Source organism: Felis catus, chromosome C2, assembly GCF_018350175.1.
Source record: "Felis catus isolate Fca126 chromosome C2, F.catus_Fca126_mat1.0, whole genome shotgun sequence".
Taxonomy (NCBI): Eukaryota; Metazoa; Chordata; class Mammalia; order Carnivora; family Felidae; genus Felis; species Felis catus.
In genome coordinates, this window is record NC_058376.1 from 46,431,844 (window position 1) to 46,455,730 (window position 23,887).

Consider the following 23,887-nt stretch of genomic DNA (forward strand, 5'->3'; position numbering starts at 1 on the left):
ATCCATGGTGGATATTCTCACATTGCAACATACTACCATGAACTGCCATATTCCAAAGTGACTGTATATGATAAAGCAAGATATTTGGTCCACAGCTGCTCCAAAGTTCAGTGAGGCAGTCGGATTTATTTGAGATAGTTTACATCAACAAGCCAACAACTTGAATGCTAAAAGAAAATTTAAGACCTGCAGAATAAATGTAGGCGAGACATTTTTCTCTGGAATATGAGCATGAACTGTTTTTTCCATTTTATGATACTTTTATTGGAATTCTTGAGATACAAGAAAAATACAGATATATCTATGGATAGATATATGTATAGATATAGTGTTTAAATATTCTATGTTTACTCCACCAATCCTTGTCAAGTAAATATTGCCCTAGTTCAAACTGTTTGACAAAATGAATGATTACATTAAGTATTTAAGGCTTACTCGGTGGGAAAGATTTCTATTCCAGAAATGTCAAAGCATTAGTTTCTCTCATCTGCAGCCAACACTTAGGGAAATATGCCCCCCATGAACAACACAGAAATGGGACACAAGGAAAGGGACACAAAGAAAGGCAGAGCCCAGTTGTAAATCAACTTCTGAGTGACTTGCTGGGGGTGCCCCAGATCAGGGGAGCCCTCGTCTTTCCCTGACCTAGACCCACATGCCTGAGACTCAGGTCACATTAGAACACATCAGGAAACAGTGACAAGAAAGGGTACAAAAGGCAAGATAGTTATTTTCAACATATTAATTATGGGTAAAATAAAAATTCAGTAGAAAGGACTTCAAATGTTAAACAATGGTGTTTTAATTCACAGGCATGCGTTTTTCTATGCAATAGCAGTATCAGCCTGAAACTGTAACTTTGGCTATGAAACCAGATGGAGGGAAAGAGAGAAGGAAAGAGCTATAAGCCACTTTGACCAGTAAAGAACTGAAATCAATGGAGTCGATTTCAGGATTTGTACTCCACGACAGTTTTCCTAATATGAAAAGGAACAGATGACAGGAAGATATGATAGGACCCGTCTGTTGTTAGCCCATTTCTCAAATGCTTTGAATGAACCCCAAATCTTTCTGTTAAAGTGCCTGCACTGGCAACTCCATTATAATGTCACTTATTAGAGGTCCGTCTCTGCTAGGTCAATAATCCCAAAAGTGAAGTTCACTGGTTTGTGGAGGTACTTAAAAATAAGTCACATGTCAAAGGCTGAAAAATCACTGCTCCAGTAGTGAGGTATGAAAAAGACAAGATGGGGGGGGACCCAGAGTCTGATGAAGGGGAGTTACTTGGAGGTAGAGAGAAAATCTCCTGATCAAGGATGTTTATTCTAACAAAAAGGAACTTTGCTGGTTGAATTACAAAGCAGATAGGAGTGTAGGGTGCCTGGATGGCTCAGTTGAGTGAGTGGCCCGCTCTTGATTTCTGCTCATGGTTCATGGGTTGGAGCCCCACGTAGGGCTCTGCACTGACAGTGTGGAGCCTACTTGGGATTCTCTCTCTCACCCGCTCTCTCTGCCCTTCCCCCGCTCATGCGCGCTCTCTCTCTCTCTCTCTCTCTCTCTCTCTCTCTCTCTCACACACACAATAAATAAATTTTAAAAAGAGTGTAAAAATAGCAGTTTGCCATTTCTAAACCTGTTTGTAAGCTACATAAATAACAACAATGCCTGCAGTTGAACCACAATGAATACATACTTGTTGATTACACTAGATCACAAAACCAAGAGTTTTCCTGAATAATTCAAGTAAATTGACATTTCCAAAGGACCTATCACGTGCAAGGTACTGTGCTAATGACAGTGGAAAATTTTTAAAACTAATATTAACAGCACAAGACATGGTCCCAGTCTCTTGAGAATTTTTAAAAACATATTGAATGAAACAGGATTAATTTTGTATAAAGTGAAAGAAGCAATTAAGGGGAAAGAATCTCATACCCTAATTAGAATCATTATGTTTGCTGTAGATGTAGACTGGTATGATTTGGGAAATTTTCAATTCACTCTTTCTGCAGTGAAAGACTACTTTCCTCCCTTTTACCAGGGATGTGAATAAAAGGACTATCTTTGTCATCACCACCTTAAAATTTTAAAAGAAAATAGTACCTTGTTTGTGAAACAGAAAACCAGATCAAAAGGATTTTCAGTGTCAGAAAAGCAAAGGATGTCTTTAAAGTAGGTAAGGAAAAAAAGTTTATTTGTTTCCTAATTTCTGGATTTAAATAAACAAACTGAATATCTTGAAGACAGAAGTCAAGAAAGCACCCCCGTCTCCAGGGCAAATGCAAATAAAGAAAACCACAACCACAACCACCAAACACCAACCAGGGTGGTGTTCTTTCTGAGGATTGGTAGAAACTGCGTTTTTTAATCTCTGTTTTTATGCTTGTCCCAAGATCTTTTAAGGGGTGGGGTGGTGGGGGTGGTGGGGAAGAGGTAGCCACTATATAAAAGAAGCTGCCCTGAGATTTTAAACCTTTATACAAAAACTTCCTAGGTAAGGAAACTTAATCGGATCTGGCAGCTGACCTTAGTGATGGACCCAGAAGCAACTGCTGTTTATTTGGATTATTTCTATGCTACAAGCCAAAATCCTGATATTGAGGAGACCCACTCCCGTGTTGCTTACACATCTGTCTTCCTTCCCATCTTCTACGCAGTTGTGTTCCTGACGGGAGTGTTGGGGAACCTAGTCCTCATGAGTGCATTGCATTTCAAACGGGGCAGCCGAAGACTGATCGACATCTTCATCATCAACCTGGCTGTGTCTGACTTCATTTTCCTTGTCACGTTGCCTCTCTGGGTGGATAAAGAAGCATCTTTAGGACTGTGGAGGACAGGCTCTTTCCTGTGCAAAGGCAGCTCCTACATGATCTCAGTCAACATGCACTGCAATGTCTTCTTGCTCACCTGCATGAGTGTTGACCGCTACCTGGCCATCATGCGCCCAACCGTATCCAGGAAATTCAGGAGGAGAGACTGTGCATATGGAGTCTGTGCCAGTGTCTGGTTTATCTCCTGCCTTTTGGGTTTGCCTACTCTTCTGTCCAGGGAGCTCACCCTGATTGATGATAAGCCATACTGTGCAGAGAGGAGCGCTACTCCAATCAAACTGACTTGGGCCCTGGTGGCCTTAATTTTTACCTTCTTTGTCCCTTTGGTGAGCATTGTGACATGCTATTGTTGCATCACAAGGAAGCTGTATGCCCATTACCAACAGTCGGGAAAACATAACAAAAAGCTGAGGAAATCCATAAAGATCATCTTTATTGTCGTGGCAGCCTTTGTCTTCTCCTGGCTGCCCTTCAATACTTTCAAGCTCCTGGCCATTGTCTCTGGGTTGCAGCAGGAAGTCTACTTTTCCTCATCTTTTATCCAGCTAGGCATGGAGGTGAGTGGGCCTTTGGCATTTGCCAACAGCTGTGTCAACCCTTTCATTTACTATATCTTTGACAGTTACATCCGCCGGGCTATCTTGCACTGCTTGTTCCCTTGCCTGAAGAACTATGACTTTGGGAGCAGCACTGAGACATCAGATAGTCACCTCCCCAAGGCTCTCTCCAACTTCATTCATGTGGAAAATTCGGCCAGAAGGAGGAAGAGGTCTGTGTCACTCTAAAAGTCACTGTGACATTTCAAGCTCTGTTAGTAGATTGGAGACTTAATTTGTGTCAGCGATAAAGAAGGAAAAAAAGTATTGCTGTTGGTATTCATATTCGCATCGCTTCACGAATACAAGGAAGAGTTTATTTTTAAAGAGATGAATGAAAAGTCCCTGTGTTCATGGCTATAATTAAACCATATGCTGTCTTTTTTGTTTTGTTTTGTTTTCCTTTTTTTGTTTTTTTTTTTTTTTTTTTTTTTTTAGCTGAATGGCCTTTAACTCTGGTCAGTCTAGTTTACCCGGCAAAATACGACTCCTGTAGACCTTGAACTCTGACATAAAGGCCGGCTTGGATCAATTCCTTTCTTCATGATTGTTTATGTACATTCAGGCCTTTTCCTCTCTCAAGAACAATGGTACCTTGACCCACACCGTCCTTCATAATGGGCTTCAATTGGACTACATCTAAAGGATTCTGCCCACTTTCATCTGGTGAGAAATGTGTTAACAATACAGGTAGCAAAAAATATACGTGCGCCCTTTAGTTAATTATTACTGAGTAACAAAGCGAGAGTCTGGCCTTAATCTTTAAAACTTTGTATGGCGATTCTTTACTGCCTTCCAATGTTATCTTTCACCCTAAGCCATTCACAATAACTTTGGACTGTCAAAAAATTCATGGGGATAAAATCATTCTGTATTGTGCTTATGATTTAGGACTTCCTTTATCACCTGGTCTTCTAGAGTATTTTAACAAGAGAGCACAGGGCAAAGTTTGACCTTTATTTTCCTTATAAGATATATTGGTAAAAATGTATCTCATTATCATGGCATAGTAACTACTTTTCAAGAGGGTTTTACTGTGCTTTTTTGTTTTCATTGACTTCATACATTAGGATATGACTTTGTTTTAATTACATGTTTTTAATTACTAGTTATTGAGTTATCAAATGAAATGTAACTGCTAATATAATTGGAGGTCCTCAAATGCTTAGCTACATCACCATGTGTATTATCATTTTACATTTTAATTAAAATGTTAGTGCTACACATTTTCTATAGCATCATTTGCTTGGTGTATATCATTTCAAGACTTGATTCAGTAATATAGGAAGACAGTATGCTCTGTATTTAGCTGAAGTGAAAAATACAAAATGAAGATATTACTGATATTTTATATACATTTTTCCAAACCCAGAGACTTTGCTGAATTCTTTCACCCAATAAAAATGTATTAGGTCTACTTGCATGTATATTCCTTTTAAAGACTTTGAAGTGAAAAACATGTAATTAGCAGCAACCACAAAAGGCTTTTGCTACAGAAAACATACTATTGTAAATATCTTTTGATTCAAGAGAAAGTGGGTTATGTGTTGACCCTCAGTGTTGACGCAAATGAGTTACTATTTTACTTCTAAATATTAGGTTTGAAAATCAGAGAAAGCTTAGAATCTTTTCAGAAACTAGGTAATTCAAGCTCATCCCATGTATCTTTCACATTAAAAGAAATCTCAAATATTGGGCATACCATAATCTATTTAGAAGTTGAAAATACAGTGTTTTGTTTTATAAATTGGTTAATTTATTAATTTCTCTTAACCTTTATTAAATAAAAATATAATTTTCTTATTTAAGTATTCTTCTATGTTGTATTAATTTCTATCAACACAGTTATTAACATTGATATTATAAAAGCTTTTAATACTTTATTATAGATATAGAAAAAAAGGACAGTAAATGATAAGAAATAAGGTTTCTTGGAAAACTTTAAACTGAATTTAAAACAGTTAAATAGATCTCCTAAAGTTAAATAAAAACAAAATATAAAAGGTAGAAGCCATTCATGTTATAAAAACAAATCAGCAAAAGCACTATTACTAATCAGGAAAATAAATGTCTTTGAGAAATGCTACTTTTAAAAAATAGCTCAATAAATCAGGTAAAGTATTTATTAGGAAATGAGAAAAAATGGGTTATTAGATTCAGCTTCATTCTTTTTTTTTTTTTTTAATTTTTTTTCAACGTTTATTTATTTTTGGGACAGAGAGAGACAGAGCATGAACGGGGGAGGGGCAGAGAGAGAGGGAGACACAGAATTGGAAACAGGCTCCAGGCTCTGAGCCATCAGCCCAGAGCCTGACATGGGGCTCGAACTCCCGGACCACGAGATCGTGACCTGGCTGAAGTCGGACGCTTAACCGACTGCACCACCCAGGCGCCCCAGATTCAGCTTCATTCTTAATGTTGGGACATTGAGTAAATCATTGTAATTTTTCATACCTAAAGTAGTTGGTAATATCTATGTCTATAGAATTGTCAAGAATATTATATTATATAAAGCTATTGGTTCCTATTATTAATTACTGAGTGTTACTTTAAAATTTCCAAACTACGGGGGCGCCTGCGTGGCTCAGTCAGTTGAGCATCTGACTTAGGCTCAGGTCATGATCTCACAGCCTGTGAGTTGGAGCCCCATATCGGGCTCTGTGCTGACAGCTCGGAGCCTGGAGCCCGCTTCAGATTCTGTGTCTCCCTCTCTCTCTGCCTCTCCCCTGCTCGTGCTCTGTCTCTCTCTGTCTCTCAAAAATAAATAAAAATGCTAAAAAATTTTAAAAATAAGAGTAAATAAAGAAAGAAAGAAAGAAAATTTCCAAACTACAGTATCTATCAAGTGACAATCACTCTCATTTAACAAATATTAAGAATATGCCTTACAAAAATCTTAGCATATTGCATATATTATACTCATAATGTTCCAATGATGGAAGGACAAGCAGATATAAATTTATAGATAGAATAACTCTGATAGTAAAAAGTTCAAAACTTGATTAAGTTGGTATTTTACGATGTCATATATGGAGTCTTCTGGTATGAAATGTAATTTACGTTATAATAGCATTAAAAGGCTTATTATAAATTGTATCAGCAGGTCTCATTTTGCAGATTTTTAAACCAGGATATTTCCACATTTTAAGACAAATTCATTTATATACTTATATACATATAGATACATGTAGAAACATAGCTTATCAAGATTTTTGTTATCTCAAACTATTCTGAGAGCTGCTTTGTGGTCATTTCATGTCATTAGTAAAACAAATCAACACACATTTCCATGAATTTCTAGAAAATTAATCTGACATCCTAACAACCACATCTGGCCAGTTACATCTAAAGTTAGAAAAACAAAATAAAACTTAGCAAGAATAAGTATATGTGGAAATCACTACAGATTAACCTCATTTGTTGTCATTTTTTAAAGTGATCCAAAGCCACTGCCAGGTCTTTAAGGACAAATATAAAAGGATAGTCATCCCCCAAACATTTCTCAAACAATTTTTCTTGAACTCACCACAAAAAAGTTCTCCAAGAAAGTCTGTATAAGATGTCGTTGAATAACTTGTAATTAAGTTTAAAATCCATGTACTCAAGGTTCACATATCACAAACACACATTTACTCCATTCAGGCCATACCCAAAGAGTAACACTAACCTGATAGTTCTGGAAGGCCCACCATTTGTCCCCTCTAACAAGCCAAAATCACCTCTGAGTGAGAGTAACGCTAGTGAGAATAATGGTCTTAAAGGAAACCAATGTGCGTGACTGAGGGTGGAATATTACTAGGGGGTCACGAGTTAATTTTTAAATAGATGCAGAAATGCACAGTATGATGGTGAGCTGAGTGAAAGAACTCTTCTCCTATGATTCATCTTGGCTCCTCCAATCATTCTCTATTCCTCCTGGCAATCTCAAAAGTGAGAAATGACTCATTAGGTGTGTGTGCCACAGTGAACAGGAGGTCTCAGTTTTCCTGCAGAGCTCATTCACAAAAGACAAGCAATATTAGAAGAATTATGAATTTACTGTAGCAGAGCCACTGGTGTAGCCAGCTAGCAAGATGATGGCCTCCAGCACCGTGAGAGAAAGAAGTGTCATCTGGAGAAAAAGCGGGAGGATTATTCCAACCATCAGAGTATTTGTAAATGGTTATTGGATTTTGCCTTCCACAGAGATTGGGATGGGATGGTTTGTCTATTGCAAATGCCGGTTTTTATTTTAAGTTCTTTTCTTTGAGTCAACATTCTCTGTTTTTATCAAGTCTATGAGTAAACAATCATGACTAGACTTTACATATAAGTGGACAGGGAAAATCAACAGTAACAGTGACGTGTGACTTACTCTTGGCACTTCTGGTTATCTTTGTCATTTCCTTTGTAGAGTTACATTTCCTAAATGGGAATTGCATCCTAAGACTGCATCCTGCAACATTAAAAAACAAACAAACAAACCTACATTAAATATTCAATGTGCCAAACTGTTAATGAAGCGAAGGTTCTTATGGCAACTTAAGTCACAGTAAAATGTAAACTTACATGAAATTCCCATTCACTAATCTAAAAGTGGGGGGAACTATTCTGTTAGTTGACAGACATTATTAAAGTAAAAAGTTCTCGATTTAACTATATAAGTAACAAATTTCTAAGACCCAAAGGTACTTTAAAATTACAGTTGTCTTTTTTAGGGGGTCCTGGGTGGCTCAGTCAGTTAAGCATCTGACTGAGGCTCAGGTCATGATCTCACAGTTCTTGAGTTTGAGCCCTGCATCAGGCTCTGTGCTGACAGCTCAGAGCCTGGAGCCTGCTTCAGATGTAGTGTCTCCCTCTCTTTCTGGCTCTCTCCCGCGCTGTCTCTCTCCCTCTCTCTCAAAAATAAATAAGCGTTAAAAAAAATCTTTTAAATTACGGTGGGCCTTTTTAAAGTTGACCACATGCGATTAAGTTGAATTGTTGTTAACTTAGGCAAGTGGCCCGTTTAAAGAATTTATGATACAATGTTCATAATACTTTTATAATGTTCTACAGATCTAGTACAGGTTATCATCATCTATCTGACATCACTCAGTGACTTTCTTATTTGCTAATTAAGAAGATTTAATAATTAGCTAGTTTCCTATCATTGCCATACTACAAAGAGTTAGGCTTCATCTACAAGTACTTCGTGATGTCAACACCGATGGGAAAAAACATTTTTATTTGCTATCTCCTATCATTTCTAATTAGAAAGATTTCATTTCCATATTACAATTAGTTCAAAATGAAATATAAATGGTTCTCCCTGCTAGAATTCTTTATGACCTGTACTTTATAAATGTACTCTTCCATTTGCTCTTAATTACATACAAGCAGGAGATATAAATATTCTTGTGATGTTTTTAGATGAAATAAAATGTTATGCATCAAAAAATACGTGCGACGAAAAGACTATTTTTAATTTGTAAAAAATTTTCTCGGGCAGAGTCTTCAACAAACAACTTTGCTCTTTTTATTTATAGAGTATAGAAAGTATTTAAGAACTTTGTATGGCAAAACTGTCACAAATCTCTAAACCTGCAAATTCTAGAAGAACATATGATTACTTCATGTAAGCTTAATACAGTGTAGCCTGTGCAGATCTACTGTATGAGGTGTAGAAAATGAAACAGAATCGAAAGGTCAATCCTGGGTGTTGGGCCTTTCCCGATGGGTTATTTGTTCATCACATCAGGGGACAGTGGCTTAAATTGAAGCTTTTTATGCCACAGACTTGTGGAGTTCCTTGAAAATAGTCAATAACTAAAAAATCAAACTGTTATTGCAAAGTGTCTATTGTACACAATGCACTATGATAGCCCAAAATTTGTTAGCATAAGTGACGGATTTCAAAATAGGCAAATAACAGTCACTTACAAAATTTCTCTCACTTTCTCATACATACACCCAGACACACACACACACACACACACACACACACACACAAATACACAAACATGTTATGTACAAATGCAGCTGATGAGTATCTGTTGAATCTTGTTGCTAATACTCAGTCTAAAGTACTTGAAAGAGTGCAAGAAAGAAAATAAAAATAAAGCAAACATATAGTGAAATGGCATATATAAATATGTAAATATATCAACAATTACAATAAAAATATAAGTGGATCACATTCCCTATTAAAAGGTTGAACAAGTAGCCTGTTTCCACAATAATTTACTATATATATATATATGTATATATATATATATATACATATATACATACATATATATACATATATATATATAGCACTATTAGACTCTTGTAGGATGTAAACAAGTAGAACTTGTTTCTTCATGGAATTTATAATCCCCATTGTTACTTGTTTTTTGAACAAAAGAATGAAGTACTAATGCTCAAGAAGAGCTTGTTAGATAATGATAATTATAAGTCAAATCGCTTTCTTTTTTTTTTAATTTTTTAACATTTATTTATTTTTTGAGAGACAGAGTGTGAGCAGTAGAGGGGCAGACAGAGAGGGAGACACACAATCCAAAGCAGGCTCCAGGCTCTGAGCTGTCAGCACAGAGCTGGACGCGGGGCTCCAACTCAGGAACTGTGAGATCGTGACCTGAGTCGAAGTTGGACGCTTAAACAACTGAGCCGTGCAGGCGCTCCATAAGTCAAATCACTTTCTTTGATCTTTTCTAATGTTTAGGGAAAGGCCCATAAATAGTCCATATCCAAGTCATTTCAGGTAAGTGCTATTTTGACACGATTGTTTCCTAAATGTTGTCACATTTCCTTAAAGAAGTGTTCACACTGACATCCCCAAATAAAAATTCTTTTGTTGTTTTTAAAAGGGTCTCAAGTGTAAATGATGATTTTAAACAGGAGAACGCACATTGAGCAGTATTAAGTTTAAATTTATTTTCAAATGACAAACTAAAATAAGATATGCAAAGAAGATAACTCTATACAAATCTTGCCCAAAGACAGTGATTTATTGAGATGCCCTCTCACTTACCCTCACTTTAGACCAAAAGCAAAACTGACAACTCAGGTGGAGAAGTGGTAAATGAGAAATGAAACTTGGCCTGTGGTTTTATGTTTAAAGCAAAAAAAAAAAGAAAAAGAAAAAGAAAAGAACAAAAACAGATTCAGACCAGTTAAAGGTAGATGGAAATGGCCACTCTATTTCTAATTAAAAAGTAAATGCAGAAGTGCATAACTTATGCAGCGTTTTAGGATTATAAATAACAGTAATTTCAACTCTATAATTCAAATATAGAAAAGATACTACCAATAAATTTATGAAAATATTTAGCCTAATAATCAAAGATGGCCAAATTAAAATAACAAAATACAAATTTTACCTATTATATTGGCAAAGATTTAAACATTAAATACTGAGGTTGACCAGGATTGGAGGGGTGGGGTGTGGGTAGAAATTCTTGGACAGTCTACTGAGTGCAAGTTGATTAAGCTAGAGAAAATTTAGAAACATTTACAAAAAGCAATTCCACTTCTAGGATTTTAATGTAATTATGTATATAACTATGGTCATGTGCAAACATATATGTACATGCATTTTTATTGCAACATTGTTCGCAAAAGTAGAAAAGTGAAAATAATCTAAATGTCCCTGATAGAGAATTGACTGAATAAATTAAGGTTCCTACACATCCTTACAATGTAGGACTACATAGCCTTTATAAGTACCGTACCATGTACTGACATGAAAGAAATCTTCATAATAAATTAAATAAAATTAAGTCAAAAGAAAAGCAGGCTACAAAATAGTACAATTTTCTACAGAATATTCTACAAATATTCTATCCTATTCTATTTGTAGAATATTTTATTCTACAAATATTCTACAGAATAATTGCATGTTTATGACTATTTCATTTATATAAGAATACAGGACTACCAGAACCCTATACAGCAAAATGTTAACTTTATTCGTCACTATGTAGGTGATTTTTAATATTTTATTTTATTTTTATTTTTGTGATTTTTATTTTTGTTATAACTTGTATTTTCCAAAAAGAATATGCATTAATATTGCATTAAGGAAAAAAAAAAAAGTAAAGCTAGTTCCATTTTTTAAAAATGAAGTACACAGGTAAAAATAGTAGCTAAAAGTAAATTTGTTGTAAAACATCAATTCTGCAATCACAGGTCCTCTGGTTCTTCTGATTTCTGAGTGAGTATAACCCCTACATTGGCCTTGAAACCTTCCCGAATATCTGCTGATTCTCTTTCGTAAGGCCTTTCTGTTACCTGTACGTGTGCTTGTTTCCTTAAGAGCAACAATTTCAGAACTATCAGACATCTATAGTTTTTTTTAATGTTTGTTTATTTTTAAGAGAGAGAGAGCAGAAGCAGAGGAGGAGCAGAGAGAGAGGGAGACACAGAACCCAAAGCAGGCTCCAGGCTCTGAGCTGTCAGCACAGAGCCCAACACGGGGTTCAAACTCATGAACAGTTAGATCATGACCTGAGCTGAAGTTGGATGCTTAACCACTAAACCACCCAGGCACCCCATACACGTTTACAATTTTTAAATGGTGATGAGAGATTGGCTGTTTTAGCATTCATTCCCCGTTTCCCAGTGCCTTCCCTCAGCACAGCAGCTCCTGCAACCTGCCTATGGAATCATTGGTGGTCTTTCCCCCGGCTTGGGAGCTTGGGAGAGATCTCCCCCAGGGGGAGGGGGAGAGCCATGTCTTCATTTTTGTATGTCTATATCCTATTCCAAATCAGGCATTCATGATTGTTGAACTAAACAGAACATCCTAGAAACATGCCATCTCTGGCTTAAATTAAATTTAAGGATTTTTACAAATGTTAAATATTCCCATTTTTAATTTTTACTTTACTTCTAATATGTTGTAATTATGAGGGGCTAGAAGACTATACCAGTTACACTTCATTTAGGAACACGAATCCTTCCATTCTCCTTGAATTTTGTAGGTCATTCTAGTGGTATTATGATTAGCAAAATGAGTGGTATAGTAACTTTCACTTGATTCCTAGTCATTTCCTTCTCTCTGTGACATTTATGTCCTATTTAAATGGAAGACTTTTCTTAGTGCAAATCTGATTATGATTTGTAATAAAAATTAGTGATTTGCAGTTATAATCATGTGATAGTTGAACATTCCTCCTGTGATCGCAAGGATATTGTCAACCTTTTCACAAACTCCAAGCCTATATTCCAGATGTGACAGATGTGACTCTGTACTTTTGAGAGGACATGAAAGCAGCATTATGGGTCACATAATTGGAAGATAATCTCCATAAAAAGTAAGGAAAATGCAACAGCAATTAATAATCTATTTCTGGCACTACCTGGAAAAAGCAGAGCTAATTCAAATACCATGACATAAAACATTTAAATCTTTAGCTTGTGATAGTCATTGTAATACAGCTATTACTGCAGGGAGCATGGTATAGCATTGTGGCTAAAGAACACAGATCCAAATTTGCTATTTATTGTCTGTGAAAGGTGAGCAAGTTTCTCAGTATTCCTGAGTCTATTTCTCTCTACAAAATGGGGACAGTTATACTTGCCTTAGATCACGGCGGTTCTAAGAAATTAAAGTGAGAATGTAAGGAATTTGGCACAGTATCTGGTACATATTAAGAGCTTGTTAAGTCACTGCTGAGAACTCCATTTTATAGATAAAGGAAATAGGATTCAAAGAAATCAGACTTCACATAATTCTTAGTGAAGTGTACCAAAAATGCAACCTTGATTTCAATGAAATCTAGGCTTACCTATGTGATTCCAAAACTCATGCTTTTTCCACTTCATATTTTTTTCCTCTGAGTCCCAGATTTTTCAATAGATTCTGTTAACATTACAAGCTTGGTTTGGTTTATTTTTTTCTGTCTCCAATTCCTTTTCAAATTCAAACATGTTTCTTATTTTTTTCTAATGCAAATACCTCAAATCACCAAAATGTCTGCCTATTTGTGGCTAAATAGTGAAGATATTGCTCAAGGGAAGAGGAAGTCCATTTTATTGAAAATACAATCTCGAACGAATCATATTTTCTTGTAGCATGTTTCCCTCTTCATCGCGTTTTATTAGAAATGACATTTTCCATCCTGTTCCGTGGTCACTAAACATCTTATATAGGCAATCAAATGTATGTTGCATGTAAGAAATGGACAGCTGTCTCCTTCTACTCCCTCTCACACTCAATCCCACATTAAAGGACAGTAACATCTATGACAGTTACCCTCACAGGAAAACATTTTTTTTTTTTTTACAGAGCACATACATACGAGGGAAGAATTATAGTTTCATTTTCTTTATTTTTCCATTTTGTTCTAGTCACAGATTTCTTGTAATATTCCTATGGCAAGAAGAAAAGATAAATCCAGTGCCAAAGCTCCCACTATAGACTGTGTGCCTATGGGCTCTGCCACCCAAACTGGTATGAGACACTGTAAGTATCACCGTCTTTCCTATTCGGTGCTGTTTGTTAGGCCAAGAAGCTGCACTCACTGGTCTATGTGCAGAGAGAGCAATTTGAATACACACTATTCCTGCATTCCAGGAAACTTGTTTACACTTTTCAGAAAGCACATTTGTATAAATGACTTCCTAATTTTAATAAGGATTTCCAAAAGGAGTTTAAAAAAAAAACATAGTGGTTTCTCAAATTAGTAACATCATAAACTGCCCCAAACATTTGAAACTTGATTTACATTTACTTTACTTAAGAAATAATATTTCCGTGCAGCATTTTTCGGAGGGGCAGTTAAGAATGTTCTGAAGTAAAATGATAATAAGGTCAATAACTGAATGACCACAATCAAGAAGAAAAGGAAACATAGTTTTTAAGAATAAGAAAGCATAGTGTTCCAACATTAAACCTGCTACTAATTTTCTAAATATATATTTTTTTGAGCGTAATTACCTCAGCTTGCTTTATTTAGGAAGGATATTAAAATGTTAACAATAGTTGTTGTAGGTAGTAGAACCAAGGACAGATTCATTTTTAATTTTAAATATTTTTATGAATGTTATCCATTTTTTATAATGAATATGTATTTCTTAAAGTTTATAATAAGGGATGCTAAAAGAAATGTCATATGTGGCATAAAGCATATATTAATATTTCAGCACAATTTTACCTCTTCCTCTAAAGTCAAAATAGGATTTTTTTAAATGTCATGCTCAGTTTTAAGTTTAATATCCGTAACTTTGAGATGATTTAACTTTAGACAAAGCCTCAATAAATTAAAATTCAACCAAATCATATTTGTTCTCATATCAAATGCAGCAAGTCATTATGTGGTTCAAAGCTTCTAATTTACTTTTACTAAATTGGCTTGTCCGTTAAGTCAAAGGTCAGGCCAGGTTGTGTGTATAGATGCAGTTCTTTATCTTATTTTAAAATATTTCAACTTTTCAATCAAGTGCAAATTAGAATTGGTTGGATAATAGTTGACTGTGAGTTATACCATTTATTCCAAATGCTCTATTGAAAAGTATTTGCAAATAACATATTTCTTGAAAAGTGCAAATGCCTCCAAATGAAAGATTTCTAAAATAAAAGGAATGATTTTTTAATTTGAGCAATCATATGAGGAAGAATGTTGGTTTTTAACGTCTTTCTCTGTCATGTGGATTTATCTACAAACTTTTCTAGCGTTGAGGCTGTGTAAACATTGTTTGCTAAGTTCTCAAGGAAGCCGAACCACCAGCCTGACATCAATTTTCCATTGTAACAGTACAGTTCTGTTACCAAGAAAAATGCACAGGGCAGATGAATTGTAACAGGTATCTACGGTTCTCATTGCAACGATTTTTAAAAATGGAGCTTAAGAATGAGACCCATGTTTATGGAGTATTCATTTAGTACCAAGGAGCTGTTAAATGGTTCACATATGTTATCACACTTAATTTAATCCATAAACCAACCTGTGAAAAAAAACTGATGCAGTCCTCCTTCCTTTTCTCTCTTTTTCCACCGTGGTCAGATCTTCCTTTCAGTCTGAAGCTTTCTCCCCAGCTTCTCTAGCTGCTTCTCTCAATAAATCTTTCCTACTCCTGTCTTGAGGTCTGTTTCTCTGCAAACTTGAACACATAAAGAGAAAAAAAAATTTTTTTCTGACAGAATATAAATTTTCTAGAGTTAAAGAACCCTTTGGAAAATGCTTTCTCCCAGACATGTCAAAGATGGAGCATGCTATGCTTTGGAGTAACAAGTGTTCTGTGTGTTTTCATACTGCTGAAGTCATATATTTAGCCGAGAATTCTAAAAATGTGCCTCTGAGAAGTATCTTGATTAGCTGTCTTAAGAAAAGCCCTTGATGGGGGTGCCTGGATGGCTCAGTTGGTTAAGCGTCTGATTTCAGCTCAAGTCATGATCTCACAGTCTATGATTTCACAGTCCATGAGTTCAAGCCCTGCCTTGGGTTCTGTCCTGACAGCTCAGAACCTGGAGCCCGCTTTGGATTCTGTGTCCCCCCCCCCTCTGCCCCTCTCCCACTTGTTCTCTCTCTCTCTCTCTCTCTCCCCCTCCCAAAAAAACCCAAATAAACATTTACTAAAAAAAAAACATTTAAGGTGTCGATGACATGTTAGGTGATAATTCTCACCACTATAGTGATGGTTACTATTGTAACCATTATTAGATTTTATCTATTTGCACCTTTCCACTATTTTCAACCTTTCACCCACATCCCTAGAAAACTAAAATGAGGAATGCCTTCAAATAATGGAGTAAAAAAAACATGGTGCGAGGTGATGGAAAACATAAAGGCTTTAGAATTAGCAAACTTTGTTTTGGAAACCACAACAACAAACCACTGGTGAAGTCTGTGTGAACTGCACAAGTTATTGACATTCTCTGCCTCAATTTTCTCACCTGTGAAATGAAGGTAACACTATGTTCCTTGGGGTTACTGAGGATTAAATAAATGAGCAAACTTATGAAGGTCATGAGAGTAATGTTTGTTTTGTCTTTAAATTCTTTATCAATCCTGTATGCACAGATACAAATACATATATATTGTAAAAAAAACTTAATTTAAAATAATTTAATTGTGGAGACTTAAGATTTATGAAGATGTTTTTGCAGTATATATATATATATATGTATATATATATATATATATATATATATATATATATATACATATATGTGTGTGTGTGTGTGTATATATATATACCATTAAATATTAGGCAGACTGTATACATATCCAAACATGCAGACCCCCCAAAACAGGGTCTTCACTCATGGTTAATAAATTTACTGTGGCCTCTGGGCAGCGAATTTTATAAATTATGTTTGAAAGCTATTTTATTCAAAGCATTATAATACATTTATTATTTAGTTCTAGCTATTGCCATAACAGAAAATACCTTTAAAGGGATAAGATGATCAGTCCTAATCCCTGTGACTATGTATTTTCTTAGCAGTCTCTGTATGATTTTCATCTGGTTTAATTAACGCAGATGTGTGTATACCTATAAATCTATCAGAAATTATGTATAAAGAAGGAGGGAGCGACCTAAGGCTCCACCAAACCAGGATAGCTTTTTGCTCTGAAGATAAAAGAAAATATTGGCTGTTGTCAAAAAGTTCTCTCTCTGAAAGTCAAAACCTTTCTCAGCTTTGACATTTCTGATGTCTTAAAGTACAGGGGGAAAAAATCTACAAAGATAGGTCTGCAAATATTTTAAATGATCCTCAGTCTAAAAATTCAAAATATCACAAATATTTTAGGCATGTCTCTATGCAGAAAAAAACAGGAAACATATACAATACTCTTCCCTCTTGCCTGCAGTTCTGGTGACTATAAACAACACTGCCCTCTGGAATAATTAACTCTGTATGGGGGCAAGGGATTGGGGGAGGGGGGACGTAGAAGGGATGAGGAAGAGGATATGAAATGGGAAAAAGGATCATCATTGTTGCTGATTTTCCATTTATTTTAGGAAAATATTCCTTCCTTGTGGTTTTTTGTATCTGAGATGACTGGCCAGTTGAGGACCTAAGAGGTTCGGAAGGCTTCTCAGGACGGTTAGGGCAGGCAGGCGAAGCCCTGGAGAAAAACTCACGTTCTCAAACTGCACGTCAGCTCTGCCCTTGACGGCACTGACCCATGGGAGAGGGAATGGCCCGTGGCTGCTCCTCCCTCTCGATCCCTCCCCTTGGGTGGCCCCAATGAACCATCTTCAGGTGAATGCACGGCTTCCATCCAACTCTGATTTTTCTTTAGCCGTTTCTGTTTTTGTACCTCTGCCTTCTGTTGAGGCCAAAGCAACATTAATGGTTTTTAACATGTTAGATGGTAGTTTCCCCCCTTGTTTTACCAAAAAACACAGAAAATGAGAAACAAGAACCCTCTCGGGGTCTTTAGAAATAGCACATTTGAAAATTTCAACATAAAGATCTAGTTAAATTCAGACTTAAATTCAGTTAAATTTAATGTGCCAAGTTTTAGATGACAGTTTGGTTCTCTGCATTTTAAAATGCGTAACTGTTTACAATATTCTATTTAATGCAGACATGTCACAATGTACATGATAGATAAAATTAAAGGCTTATTTATATATATTTTTACAGAATATAACACAAACATTGCTGTCAAAGGAGTTGTAAAATCATCTAATTTGACTCACTCATTTTTCAAATAAGGAAATTAAGTGAAGAATCTTATTCAGAAACAAAACTTTTTTTTGGTATTCTTTTAAAGTCATTGAGCTAGTACACATGGACATAATTATAAGCATCATTAAATTAAGATAAGGACATATTTTTATTTCAGCTAATAAAGTGCTACTTCCCTGCGTCCTCTGAGTGCCTACCTATCAAAACCTTCTGACATCTTCCTCAAAAGCTCCTGGACCCTTCAACATTAAGCAACCAAAAGGTTAACCCTTTACAAGCAAGAGGCCTTTGGGAGCTAGGCACCCCCCCTGACGAGAGTGTCTTTTCAGACTGGCTGGTGCCCAAGAGGGTGCAGGCTGTTAACAGTTTTGAGTATTGTCCCTGCATGCAGCCAATGACAGCAACTTAAATTCCCAGCTGTACTGGACATTTGTTGGTTGACCTAGCATGCATTCTCACACTCCGCTTCCACCCCCAGGCAATCATCTACCTCTTCTTCCTCACACAGCTCATGTGTTTTGGTAAAGGTTGAACCCACCCTGAGTTCCATGGAAAAGACTCCGTAAACTTCAGGTCCTTGGTACCTTCCATCCTCTGGCCACAGGTATTACAGGGCGAGCATGTGATCGGCCAACCAGGCTATTTGGAATGCTAGGACAACACTGCTCTCTCCACCCCCCCCACCCCAGTCCCTGTTGAAATTTGCAACAACCTTATTAGGAGCAAGAGACCCAGTCTTGGAATGAAATTAACATTGTTGACACTAAAGAGATACAACAGAAAAACTAAGCAGCACAAAGCAAATCAAAATAAACTGAGTCCTTCCTGGCATGGCTGAACTACTAGATCAACCAATGCTGAAGTCCTCCCGAATTTGGACTTCCCAGTCACCTGAACCTAAGTATTTCTTTTGTTGTTTAAGCTCATCTGAGTTGGGTTTTCTTTTACCTGAAAGTTTATGGGACCTCATATATTAATACACTGGTCCACCAGCAAAGTTTAGCCAAAGGTCTCCAGTATAGCCCTTTAGTTAGTTATACCACAAAGTTATGAAACAAAGCAGAATTTCTCAAAATGTGTTCTGAAGAATGGCTAAAATAAAAAATACAAGAAACAAGTGTTGGCAAGGATGTGGAGAAAAAGGAACCCTCTCACACCGTTGATGGAAATGCAAATCGGGGCAACCACTGTGGAAAACTGTATGGAGGTTTCTCAAAAAAAAAAAAAAAATAGAACTACTCTATGATCCAGCAAGTACACTACTCATATTTCCCCAAAGAATACAAAAACATTAATTCAAAGGGATACATGCACCCTTATGTTTATAGCAGCATTATTTGCAATAGCAAACTATGGAAGCAGCCCAAGTGTTCATCAACAAATGAAGGGATAAAGAAGTTGTGATATATTATATATATATATATATATATATATATATATATATATATTAATGATAGAAACAATGAAATCTTGCCATTTGCGATGACGTGTATGGAGCTAGAGAGTATCATGCTGAGTAAAATAAGTCAGTTGGAGAAAGACAAATACCATATGATCTTACTTATATGTGGAATTTAAGAAACAAAACAAACAAGCAAAGAAAAAAGAGAAAGGGAGAGAACGAGACAAACCAAGAAACAGAGTCTTAACTGTAGAGAATGAATTGATAATTACTAGAGGGGAGGTAGGTGAGCAGATTGATTCCCTGCCCATGCCGCATGACCTTGACAGGTCTGTTGACTTTTCTACTTTTCTTTGGGAAGACCTTTAAATCTCTTTAAAAAGCATTAATTCAGAAAACAGAACAACTTCTGTTCTTTCCTTCCCTTCACCATTCACCTACTCACCAGCTGCCAGGGTAAAGGTGGGGTGGGGGTAAGTTTTCCAGATTTTGTAGATAAAAATACAGGATCCCTACTTAATTTAAATTTCAGATGAATAACGAATAATTTTTAATATAAGTATGACCCAAATATTGCAGAGGATATACTTATAATAAAAAATTGTTGGGGCGCCTGGGTGGCTCAGTCGGTTAAGCGTCCGACTTCGGCTCAGGTCATGATCTCATGGTCTGTGAGTTCGAGCCCCGCGTCGGGCTCTGTGTTGACAGCTCAGAGCCTGGAGCCTGCTTTGGATTCTGTGTCTTCCTCTCTCTCTGACCCTCCCCCGTTCATGCTCTGTCTCTCTCTGTCTCAAAAATAAATAAACATTAAAAAAATTAAAAAAAAATTGTTTATCGTTCATCTGAAATTCAAAATTAACTGAGAATCTTGTATTTTATCTGGCAGCCCTAGGTAAGCACAGGGAAAAGAGGTTCCTCTTTTATAGTCCCTAGTTTCCTGAGTGCCTTCACATTCCTTGGAGAGGGCAAATGGTGAAGATGATTCTTCTGTGCCAACTTGGGAAGTTCTTTGGTCCTAGGGGACCTCTCTAGTATCAACTCTCAAGATCTGAAGGATATTCCTCATTCCCTCAGGATGCCCTTAATCTGCCCTACACCCCATGTAGCCCTTAATCTGCCAGCCGTGGGGCCCCACAGCAGTTACAACCCTCTGCATTGTCTCATGGGAAGCAATGAGACATCTTTGCCCCATGCAGCAGCAAGCTCCTAGATTGGCCACCAAAGTGCTAATGAGCCAACTTTTGCATCTACGTTTCGAGGAGGGCATCGACCTCAGTCTGCAGTGTCCCTGAAATATGGGAGCACATATCTCCTCAAGTAGTCACACTGAAGCCACTGGGCTTGGTGTTGGAGGCAGCAACTTTCCCCAGGGGAAAAGGTGGGGGCCCCATCGCACAGCTGCTAGTCTTTCCTCAGAAAATCTCACAAAAACCTCCTCCTCTGAAAGGATCCAAAAATCGTGGAATAGGTTCCCAGATATTTTGCTTGTAGAGTCTGTGCAGGGTGACTTAGCAACTCGCTTGAGAATTCAGCATTTACTTTATCTTGATGCCTAGTTGAAATTTCAATTTTACATTCTGTTATATAGGTTTCTTTTCTGGGAGAATTCTCACAACTTTTAATATAGCATACATTATGAGTCTACAAGAAGGGGTGGGAATTTGCAGTGGTTCCCAAATGTTTTTAATTACATAAACTTTTTTTCTTTTTCTTTCTTTCTTTCTTTTTTTTTTTCAGGAGATTTGAATAAAATTGCTGTTTTGTGGCACAGACTTGGGAATGGATTGTCCTAGAACATATATATTTTGGTGATCAAGAGCAAGATTAAGAGGTCTGAGTCCATATTTGAATTCCAGCTCTTCCACTTACTTACCTTTAGGCCCTGTGCCCCAGTTTCTTTATTTAATTATAGAGAATGATATCTACTTTACTGAGTTGCTGTGGAAGGGAAATTAGTCAAAACATGGCGAAGCCCCTGGAACAGTGCCTGGCACAGAACATGTGCTCAATAAACCTCAGCTGCTATTTGTAGCAACCACATCGGTAGCAATAAAAGCAGCAGTCCTGGGGCTGCTTAGGTGATCGTTGTAAAATGGCAGAGTTTTAAATGCATTGGGACACTGTGTCATTGTGCAAATCCCCGGGTTTCTAATTTTACAGATATGTAAAGCAAATGTTTCCATACATTTGAATATGGCTAAGTGAATCAAAGTGCCCCAGAGAGTCCTTCAAATAATACTACAAAGTTTGTATCCTCTTGTGTTTAGAAATACAAAACTTTTTTGAAATGTCGAGCATCATTTTCACAGAGTTAGAAGATTATATAAGTAGGAGTTACGTTTATTGTTATCACTGGGTAATTTTTAGAGAAGAGAAAGGGCTTAATCTGAAAGAAAAAGAACATCCTTAGCAACTTCAGGTGGGAATAATGATTGCGATACACAAAGTTGTGTACTGTATAACCAAATTTCTAAACATGTACCATCATTCAGGTCCTGTGATTTTTCATCAGTCGCAGTTCTGCCCGAGGCCACCGTCCCCTGACTGAGCGGTGCCTCCCTTGCATATGAAACTGGGAAAGGCAGAGAGAAAACACCAAAAACACCAAGCCCAGCCAGCCCACACCTCAAGACCACTCATTTTAGACACATGGCTGTATCTAGCTTGCAGTAAACAGCACAACAAGCAAAGGTGCGCTCTGGATATGCCAATGAAAAGTCCCAGTCAGAACATTTGGTTCTGAGTAGCGGAGAAACTTTGAGCAATTTCATTCACAGTTTTGACAGACTGTATTGTTATTATTATGAACTGTGCCTACCCGACCCTCAATAAAAATGATGTGTTCAAGTCCTAACCATTAGCACCTTGGGATGTGACCCTATTTGAAGACAGAGTCTTCCCAGGGGTAATCAAATTAGGGTGGGCTCTGTTCCAATAGGACTGATGTTCTTATACAAGGGGGAAATCTGTACACAGACATACACAGGGGGAACATGATGGGAAGAGACACAGGGAAAAGATGTTATCTACAAGCCAAGGAATGATGGAAGCTACCAGAAACTGGGACAGAGAATACAGCAGATCCTTCCCTAGAGACTTTAGGGGGAACATGGCCCAGCTGACACTCAGCTTTCAGAATTCTGGCCCCCAGCACTGGGAAAGGACACATCTCTATGGTCCTAAGCCACCCAGTTTGTAGTACAATTACAGCAACCCCAAGAAACTAATACACTGTATGAAAGTATGTCTCTCCCAACATGCTAATGACTAAACATGGCTGTCCTATACTTTTTCCTGCCTGCTGTCAACAGCTCATCAAAGCTCAGGACCTCCCCTCTGAAGTTGGTAGAAATTTCACATAGAAGAAGCCCACACCACATCATGAAGACACAAGGGAGATAAAATTAAACTGGCAAGAATGCCATTTTACTACTCTCAACTTTTTTTAAGTTTATTTATTTTTGAGAGAGAGAGAGAATGATCTGGGGGGGGGGGGGTTGGTGGGGCAGAGAGAGAGGGAGCCACAGAATCTGAAGCAGGCTCCAGGCTCCAAGCTGTCAGCACATAGCCTGAGTTGGGGCATGAACCCAACAACCACGAGATCTTGACCTGAGCCGAAGTCGGATGCTTAACCAACTGAGCCACCCTGGCATCCCTCAACTTTTATTTCAAATGGTTAAGAGAGTATCTCTTTTACTGAACGGATCACAGGTATATTCTTCTGAGGTTGCCACATTTAAAAAGAAAATATTAGTGTTAAAAACCAGCCATGTTACATACGAATACAGGCATGCCTCAGACATACTACAGGTTTGGTTCCAGACCACTGAAATAAAGCATGTATTGCAATAAAGCCAAGTATATTTTTGGTTTCCCAGTGCATATAAAAGTTACATTTACACTATACTATAGTTTATTAAGTACACAAAGCACTATGTCTAAAAAATAATATAATACTATAAATTAGAAAATACTTCATTGCTAAAAAAAAAGCAAACCATCATCTAAGCTTTCAACAAGTCATAATCGCTAATCACAAACAAATACAATAATAATGAAAAAATTTGAAATATTGCCAGAACAACCAAGATGTAACACAGAGACATGAAGTGAACAAATGCTGTTTGCAAAAAATGGCACTGAGGGGCACCTGGGAGGCTCAGTCGGTTAAGCATCTGACTTCAGCTCAGGTCATGATCTCAAGATTCTTGAGTTCAAGCCCTGCATCGGGGTCTGTGCTGACAGCTCAGAGCCTGGAGCCTGCTTCAGATTCTGTGTCTCCCTCTCTCTCTGCCCCTCCCTTGCTTGTGCTCTGTCTCTGTCTCTCCAAAAATAAACATTAAAAATTTTAAAATTAAAAAAAAATGGCGCTGATAGACTTGTCCATCACAGAGTTGTCACAAACCTTCAGTTTGTAAAAAAAAAAAAAAAAAAAAAAAAAAAATGCAGT

The 23,887-nt window shown here is 37.0% G+C and overlaps 1 protein-coding gene across 7 annotated transcripts; it reads left to right on the forward strand.

Annotated features, from left to right (window-relative positions):
• The first annotated feature begins 2,463 nt into the window (after positions 1-2,463).
• GPR15 (G protein-coupled receptor 15) lies at positions 2,464-22,291 on the forward strand. Of its 7 annotated transcripts, none has more exons than XR_002735854.2 (4): positions 2,464-3,388; positions 13,742-13,856; positions 21,175-21,268; positions 21,930-22,291. XR_002735854.2 is itself a non-coding variant. In XM_045036791.1 (3 exons), the coding sequence occupies exons 1-3, from the start codon at positions 2,534-2,536 to the stop codon at positions 18,222-18,224; spliced, it is 1,002 nt and encodes a 333-aa protein (XP_044892726.1). In that variant the 5' UTR covers positions 2,464-2,533; the 3' UTR covers positions 18,225-19,232. The 7 variants fall into 7 exon arrangements, 4 of the variants coding, with proteins under 4 accessions (XP_044892726.1, XP_044892724.1, XP_044892725.1 ...); XR_006584991.1 differs by lacking the exons at positions 21,175-21,268; positions 21,930-22,291 and adding exons at positions 3,993-4,093; positions 18,193-18,207 and having other exon boundaries at positions 2,464-3,600; XM_045036791.1 differs by lacking the exons at positions 21,175-21,268; positions 21,930-22,291 and adding an exon at positions 18,193-19,232.
• Positions 22,292-23,887: the final 1,596 nt, after the last annotated feature.